The 9,017-nt window shown below is 54.6% G+C and overlaps 1 protein-coding gene across 1 annotated transcript; it reads right to left on the reverse strand.

Annotated features, from left to right (window-relative positions):
• Positions 1 to 118: 118 nt before the first annotated feature.
• POSPLADRAFT_1057239 (hypothetical protein) lies at positions 119 to 683 on the reverse strand (the record flags this gene model as incomplete). The annotated part of the gene is made up of 2 exons (XM_024480890.1): positions 119 to 242; positions 301 to 683. 2 exons carry the CDS (start codon positions 681 to 683, stop codon positions 119 to 121), a joined length of 507 nt encoding a protein of 168 aa, XP_024338267.1.
• Positions 684 to 9,017: the final 8,334 nt, after the last annotated feature.

Below are 9,017 nucleotides of genomic sequence, written 5' to 3' on the forward strand. Positions count from 1 at the left end.
GGTCGTCAACGACGTGTTGATCAACCAGTAGATACGAAGTTGCGACAAGAACCTGTCGCATTCAATGACGGTTTTGCCGTCATAGCGGAGGGGGAGGAGGAGCTTCAGGGTCTCCTTGTCAGGTGCAGCGGCGGGAGAAGACATTATCGGCGTCGGGGGGGACGGAGGACGCTGCGGGGGCGGAGGCGGCTGTGGTGGCCTTCCGCTGGCCGAACTTCGAGAGGAGCGAGTGCTCGAGCGGCCTCTCGGCGGAGTCGGCGGTGAAGGCGCCGGAGGAAGTTCGGCGGGGGGGTCACGTACGTCAGGGACTGCTGACGCGGGGGCGAACGCTGTCGGCGAGGCGGACCCAACAGAATCCTCGGACTCGGACTCCGAGACTCCTTCTTCACCCTCACTCTCCTCAGGCTCTGGCTCTGGCGCAGGGTCTGGAGGGAGATCTCCTCGCGCTTGATCTGGATCGGTGACGACAGTTTGAGGGAGACGGGAGCTAGGGGAGACAGGGCAAGAGTGCCGCGAGGCTGATCGAGATATGAGGGTGCTTCGGGGTCCGAGCGGGTGTTGCGCTCGTCGGATCGCTTTGTAGCGCGGGTAGTCCTCTGGGATCGATCGGGGTGTTCGGTTCGGGCACGGTTGCTGCTCGCAATGGTAGATGATAGTCTCAGGACCGTCTGGGATGTAGACATCGATGAGGTCCTGTGAGTCGAATGCGTGAACTTGGCCTTGGCAGGCAGCCACGTTGGATGGGGGGAGGAAGGGGAGGTGCGCGTACTACAAAAGGCCGTGCTATACTAGCTTACACCTACGGCGCCCGAGATGACACTGAGATTCGCAGTTCACGTAGGGCCCAATACTGCTTTTGACTATTATGCAGCAGGAACCAAGGCTACGCGTCCGTGAGGACAAGTACCGCCCACTGAAGTGCAGGTACTGAAGAGTTCGTTTCTCAAGTGTTGGCGATGTATCGTAGGCTATCTACGTATCGTATAGTATAGTAAGGGTGCGCACCACCCGACCTATAGGAGAGGAAGTGAGTGTGTGGGTTCTGAGAATGCCGGCAGCAGTGAGGAGTTTCGACCTAATGTCGCGACTTAGGGTCGAGCGACAGGGGAAACACAGACTTTGAAGGATGCTGGGGGCGTTCAACTGGTTCTTACCGAAGCGATGGTGAGCAAGGCTCAAACCTAAGGCTAGGGACAAGTGAATGTATTAGTTAGTAAGGTAAGAAAGGAATACAAATGAGGGCTTACTGACCTAGGGACAAGAGGTCGAAACTGAGGTCCCTAGGGCAGCAGAGGCAGGCTTATATACATGGGGAGATTAGGGCAGGCTGTGCACGTTGGTCTGTGCGCAGCTGGTCCGTGCACAGCATGCTGACGTGGCCCCGGGGGCCGGTGAGTCAGAGCGGCTGTGTCAGCGGGGCCCGAGCTGTGCCGTGCGCTGCCGCCCCATCTAATCTAATCATACAGTAGATAGTGACACGTCCATATCAGGCAGGTAGTACAGAGGTTGCGGGTTCGAGCCCGCGAAAAGGAAAAAATTAAAAAACGGCTAGGCGCCATACCAACTCATGACACTGATGCCCTGTCACGTCGATCAGACCATCAGATCGGCGATGAGGACGATAACACCGATCAGGTGGTTCTCAAGCCAGAACGCTTCCGCATCGCCTCCGCCAGGCGCAGTCATGCCTCGGTGACGGCCGATCAGTCGCTTCTGAAGCGCATCCGGGAATGCTCGGAGAAAGATCAGGAGGTGGCTGAGGCGCTTGAAAAAGTGCAGGACCTCGGGCCGCCCCGGCTACAAAGGGGTTTTGAGGAGTGGAATGCCGAACAAGGGCTCCTGTTGTTCCACGGATGCGTATATATCCCAAAGAACGCAGAGCTCCGGCGGGATATAGTCAAGATCCACCACGACTCGCTGATTGCCGGTCATGGCAGCCGTGCCAAAACCCTGGAGCTCGTGTTGCGGAACTACTGGTGGCCTGGGATGTCCAAATTCATCAATGAGTACGTGAGCACCTACGACGTGTGCAACCATACCAAGACATTCCCAGCCAAGCCCCAGGGTCCGCTGAAGCCGAATGAGATCCCCGAGTGCCCGTGGCAGATCATCACCACGGATATGATCGTCGGCTTGCCGAAGTCCGATGGGTTCGACTCGATCCTGGTTACCACCGACCGCTTCACCAAGCAGGTCCACTTCTCAGCCTGTCAGGAGACCCTGACGGCAGAAGGCGCAGCAGACCTGTACATCTGTGATGTATTCAAGCATCATGGGGCCCGGCCAAGGTCATATTCGACCGAGGTCCCCAGTTCGCTTTGAAGTATCTCCATACGGTGTACAAGGGACTTGGGATCGAGCCGGCGCTGTCCATAGTGTTCCACCCTCAGACAGACGGTTAGACCAAGCGTTGGAATCAGGAAATTGAGCAGTACCTGCGTGCTTTCACAAGCCACAGGTAGGATGATTGGGCAAAGCAGTTGCCGCTTGCAGAGTTTGCACTGAACAACCAAGTTCACTCCGCAACTGGGCACTCCCCTTTCTTCCTGCATCAAGGGTACAATCCTGAGATCCAAGTGCGGATCAATCCGATGTCTGTGATGCCCGCCGCCGCCGATCAACTTAAGATCCTGAAGGAGATTCGCGATGACATGCGCTCTGCGCTCGAGCTGTCAGCCGAGCGCATGAAAGTGTACTACGACAAGCACGTGCAGGAGGCACCGGTCTTTGTGCTGGGGGACAAGGTCTGGCTTGATGCCCAGAACCTTAAGCTAAAACAGCCGAGCAAGAAGCTCAGTCCCAAATGCCTCGGACCTTACACTGTGCGGCGAAAGCTTGGAGACTTGGATTATGAATTAGTCCTGCTGAAGTCGGTGCCAGTGCACCCGGTATTCCATGTCTCCTTGCTTAGCAAGTACACACGTAGCAATATCCCAGGCCGGGAGCTGGAGGAGCCACCTGCGATCGAGGTCGAGGGTGACGAGGAGTACAAGGTTGAGCAGATCAAGGACTCGAGGATCTTCCGGCGTCAGCTGCAGTATCTTGTCAAGTGGAAGGGTTATGATGACTTGCATACGTCATGGGAACCGGCGCGCAATGTTGCCAATGCGCCGGCCCTCATAGCCAACTTCCACCGAAAGAACCCGAACACCCCTCGCCACCTCAATGCCGCTGTTTTTGATGGTCTCAACTTTTAGCCGATGCCTTCACCGCTGACTGAAGCACGCTGCCGCTCCGGGTGGGAGATGGGCAAGGGCGCCTCGCATGAGGTCATGCGCCGTTGAGGGGGGGTATTGTCACGAGTTGGTATGGCGTCTAGCTGTTTTTTAATTTTTTCCCTTTCGTGGGCTCGAACCCGCGACCTCTGTACTACTTGCCTGATACGGACACATCATATCTACTGTACGATTAGATTAGATGGGGCGGCAGTGCATGGCACAGCTCGGGCTCCGCTGACACAGCCGCTCTGACTCACCAGCCCCCGGGGCCGCATCGGCATGCTGCGCACGGACCAGCTACGCACGGACCAGCGCGCACAGCCTCCCCTAAACTCCCCCTGTATATAAGCCTGCCTCTGCTGCCCTAGGGACCTCAGTTTCGACCTCTTGTCCCTAGGTCAGTAAGCCCCTGTACATACTTACCTTTCTATGCTAACTTACTTGTCCCTAGCCTTAGGTTTGAGTGTAAGCTCACCATCACTTTAGTGAGACCCAGTTGAACACCCCCAGCATTTAGGTTTGTTCCTGTCGCTTGACCCCAAGTCGCGACAACTGCTGCTCGCAGGTGAGGATGAGGGTGTCAGGACCATCTGGGATGTAGACGTCAATGAGGTTCTGAGAATCGAATGTGTGAATGAGGCCTTGACAGGCAGCCATGTTGGATGAGGGGAGGACGGGGAGGTGTGCGTACCACAAAAGGCCATTGTAAACTAGCTTACACCTATGGCACCCAAGATGACACTGAGATTTGCAGTTCACGTAGGGCCCAATACTGCTTTTGCCTAGTATGCAGCAGGAACCTAGTCCATGCATCTGTGAGGACAAGTACCGCCCACTGAAGTGCAGGTACTGAAAAGTTTGTTTCCTGAGTGGTGGTGATGTATAGTATGCTTATCTACATATTGTAGGGTATTGTAGGGGTGCGCACCACCCGACCTTTGGGAAAGGAAAGTGAGTGTAGGAGTTGCATTTTTGTGAACACCGGCAGCGAGGGGGAGTTTCGACCTAATGTTGCAACTTGAGGTTGAGTGATAGGAAAAGAACAAACCTAGAGGATGGGGGCATTCGACTGAGTCTTACTGAAGTGATGGTGAGCAACACTCAAACCTAAGGCTAGGGACAAGAAATGTATTAGTTGGTATAGGTAAGTAAGCAGATATATGAAAGCTTACTGACCTAGGGACAAGAGGGCGAACCTAAGGTTCCTAGGGCAGCAGAGGCTGGCTTATATACAGGGGAAGTTTAGGGGAGGCTGTGCGCACTGGTCCGTGCACAACTAATCTGTGCGCAGCATGCTGATGCAGCCCCAAGGGCCGGTGAGTCAGAGAGGCTATGTCAGTGGAGCCTGAGCTGTGCCGTGCACTGCTGCCCATCTAATCTAATCGTACAGTAGATAATGACTTGTCCGTTCAAGTGTATAGTACAAAGGTCGCAGGTTCGAGCCTGTGAATAGGAAAAAATTAAAAACGGCTAGATGCTGTGCCAACTCGTGACAGTGTTCTCTAACTTGTTATTGAATGTGATTGTGGTGATACAAATGTGTATGTAGGTACTGTTCACTTTGCATAAGTATATTGCCTTGCCCATGATGTCATGCTAAAGTATATAATCACAGGCTTGTAGTCAGGCTTAATGCAGCAGATGTTGTGGTCGTATTACTCCAGAGGGTTAGTGAAATATACACAGGTATATACAATCACTCAGCAGTGTCTGTTTAGGAAATATTTGACATTTCTGCACCCATGAAGATGTAAGTGCACAGACTTTAGCTTGGTGATTAGGTGTATGTGTCAAAATGATGTATCATCTGACGCTAGTGTCGCGACTTGGGGTCGAGCGACAGGAGAAAACCTAAAAGCTGGGGGCGTTCGACTGGTTCTTACCGAAGCGATGGTGAGCTAGGCTTGAACCTAAGGCTAGGGACAAGAAATGTATTAGTTAGTTAAGTAAGAAAGAGAATACATGAGGGGCTTACTGACCTAGGGACAAGAGGTTGAAACTGAGGTCCCTAGGGCAGCAGAGGCAGGCTTATATACATGGGGAGATTAGGGCAGGCTGTGCGCGTTGGTCCGTGCGCAGCTGGTCCGTGCACAGCATGCCGACGCGGCCCCGGGGGCCGGTGAGTCAGAGCGGCTGTGTCAGCGGGGCCCGAGCTGTGCCGTGCACTGCCGTCCTATCTAATCTGATCGTACAGTAGATAGCGACGCGTCCATATCAGGCAAGTAGTACAGAGGTCGCGGGTTCGAGCCCGCAAAAAGGAAAAAATTAAAAAACGGCTAGACGCCGTACCAACTCGTGACATTACCCCCCCCTCAACGGCGCATGACCTCATGCGAGGTGCCCTTGCCCATCTCCCATCCGGAGCGGCAATGTGCTTCAGTCAGCAGCGAAGGCATTGGCTGAAAGTTGAGACCACCAAAGGTAGCAGCGTTGAGTCGACGAGGGGCGTTCGGATTCTTCCGGTGGAAGTCGGCTATGAGGGCCGGCGCATTGGCAACGTTGCGCGCCGGTTCCCATGATGTATGCGAGTCGTCATAACCCTTCCACTTGACGAGGTACTGCAGCTGACGCCGGAAGATCCTCAAATCCTTGATCCGCTCAACCTCGTACTCCTCGTCGCCCTCAACCTCGATCGCAGGCGGTTCCTCCGGTTCCCGGCCCGGGATATCGCTACGCGTGTACTTGCTAAGCAAGGAGACATGGAACACCGGGTGTACCGGCACCGACTTCGGCAGGATTAATTCGTAATCCAAGTCTCCGAGCTTTCGCCGCACGGCATAAGGTCCGAGGCGCTTGGGACTGAGCTTCTTGCTCGGCTGTTTCAGCTTAAGGTTCCGAGCGTCAAGCCAGACCTTGTCCCCCGGTGCGAAGACCGGCGCCTCCTGCACGTGCTTGTCGTAGTACACCTTCATGCGCTCGGCCGATAGCTCGAGTGCAGAGCGCGTATCGTTGCGAATCTCCTTCAGGATCTTGAGCCGATCAGCGGCCGCAGGCATCACAGACATCGGATTGATCCGCACTTGGATCTCAGGATTGTACCCTTGATGCAGGAAGAAAGGGGAGTGCCTGGTCGCGGAGTGAACTCGGTTGTTCAGTGCGAATTCCGCGAGTGGCAACTGCTTTGCCCAATCATCCTGCCTGTGGCTTGTGAAAGCATGCAGGTACTGCTCAATCTCCTGATTCCAGCGCTCTGTCTGGCCATCTGTCTGAGGATGGAACGCCGTAGACAGCGCCGGCTCAATTCCCAGTCCCTTGTATACCGCATGGAGATACTTTGAAGCAAACTGGGGACCTCGGTCTGATATGACCTTAGCCGGGGCCCCATGATGCTTGAACACATCGCGGATGTACAGGTCTGCCGCACCTTCCGCCGTCAGGGTCTCATGACAGGCCGAGAAGTGGACCTGCTTTGTGAAGCGGTCGGCGGTGACTAGAATTGAGTCGAACCCATCAGATTTTGGCAAGCCGACGATCATGTCGGTTGTGATGATCTGCCACGGGCGCTCGGGGATCTCGTTCGGCTTCAGCGGACCCTGGGGTTTGGCTGGGAATGTCTTGGTACGGTTGCACACGTCGCAGGTGCTGTCATGAGTTGACATATGATCAGCATATATACCTCCGGTCAGATGTCAAGCCAAGCTTGACATTGCACCCTTTTGGTGTAGAGGTTATGATGTGAGACCGGCGCATGCATGTAAATCCTTACAAAATGTCAAGCTTCAAGTGGTCGAGGGTTCAACTCCCCATGTGAGCAGACATTTCGAGCAAATTCACTAGAGGTCACATGTGATATGTGATTGCTTGGCAGTGAAGGGGGCTGGTGTCTGAGGTCCAGATGGTCAGGTGACCGGACTACATGGGGTCCTCCTGAACTCTCAGAAGATCATCAAGGTTAAGCCAGAGTTGGTAACCCTTGGGGTCAGGGTATTATATGGATCCACATGAGGTCATGTGCCCTGGGAGGGGGATAATGTCATGAGTTGACATATGATCAGCATATATACCTCCGGTCAGATGTCAAGCCAAGCTTGACATTGCACCCTTTTGGTGTAGAGGTTATGATGTGAGACCGGCGCATGCATGTAAATCCTTACAGGTGCTTACGTACTCATTGACGAATTTGGACATCCCAGGCCACCAGTAATTCCGCGACACAAGCTCCAGGGTTTTGGCACGACCGCCATGACCGGCGATCGGCGAGTCGTGGTGGATTTTGACTATATCCCGCCGGAGCTCCATGTCCTTTGGGACGTACACACATCCGCGGAACAACAGAAGCCCTTGTTCGGCATTCCACTCCTCAAAACCCCTTTGCAGCCGGGGCGGCCCGAGGTCCTGTACCTTTTCCAGTGCCTCGGCCACCTCCCGATCCTTCTCCGAGCACTCTCTGATGCGCTTCAGAAGCGACTGATCGGCCGTTACCGAGGCATGGCCGCGCCTGGCGGAGGCGATGTGGAAGCGCTCTGGTTTGAGAACCACCTGATCGGTGTTATCGTCCTCATCGCCGATCTGATGGTCTGATCGACGTGACAGGGCATCAGCCTTTCCATTGGACGTCCCGGCTTTATGCGTGATGTGGAAGTCGAAGCGAGCTAGGAACAGCGACCATCGCGCTTGACGGCGCGTGAGATGCTGGGATGTACGCCAGTACTCGAGGTTCTTATGATCGGTCACGATCTCGAACTGATTGGGTAACCCCTCGAGGTAGTGGCGCCAATCGTCTAGCGCCTCAATGATGGCAAGCATCTCCTTATCGTAGATCTCATAGTTACGCTGCGCCGGATCCATCGCATGGGATCTGAAGGCGATGGGATGCCATTTGCCGTCATTCTGCTTCTGCATCAACACGCCGCCAGTGGCGTACCCCGAGGCGTCAACCTCAATGCGCGTCTCCCGATCAGGGTCGTACAGTGCTAGGACTGGAGTCGTCGCGAAGAGCCGCTTGAGCTCATTGAAGGCGTGCTGCTCTTCCTCGCCCCAATGCCATGGGTCGTTTCCTGTGAGCCGGTCGAGTGGTCGCGAGATCTTAGCGAAGTCTTTAATAAAGCGGCGGTAGAAATTGGAGAACCCCCGGAACTTCTGAACATCTTTTTTGTTCCGGGGTACCGGCCACTCATTAATTCCTTTAAGCTTCGCGGGATCCATCGCCACCTCATCGCCACCGAACACATAGCCGACGTAGTCGACTTTGGGAACGTCCCACTCGCACTTCTCAGGCTTCAGGAACAGATCGTTGTCCTGAAGGCGACGCAGAACCTCGTGTGTGACCTTTTCATGCTCCTCTTTGTTGGTGAAGAAGATGAGTATGTCATCTAGGTACACAAGGATCTTGCCGCCGACGATGAGATCGTGGAAGATCTCGTTCATCATGGCCTGGAAGGTCGCGGGGGAATTAGTGAGGCCAAAGAACATTACCAGGGGTTCGTACAGTCCCCGGTTAGTTACAAAGGCCGCCTTCCACTCGTCACCGGCTTTGATCCGGACGTTGTTGTATCCCCATCGGACATCGAACTTGGTGAAGAGCGTAGCGCCGCGGAGCTTATCCACCATTTCGGCGATCAACGGCAAGGGATAACGATTTTTGACCGTGATCGCGTTCAATCGGCGGTAGTCCTGTACGGGTCGAAGTGTCCCTTCCTTCTTTTTGATGAAGAAAAAGGGGGATGAGATTGGCGACTTCGACTCCTGTATGTAGCCCTTCGCTAACTGCTCCTTTAGGAACTTGTCCAGTTCCTCCTGCTCGTTGCTCGACAATGGGTATACCTTTGAATGGAACGTGGAGTAGCCGGGCACGAGTTC

Source organism: Postia placenta (genome assembly GCF_002117355.1).
Source record: "Postia placenta MAD-698-R-SB12 unplaced genomic scaffold POSPLAscaffold_8, whole genome shotgun sequence".
NCBI lineage: Eukaryota > Fungi > Basidiomycota > Agaricomycetes > Polyporales > Adustoporiaceae > Rhodonia > Rhodonia placenta.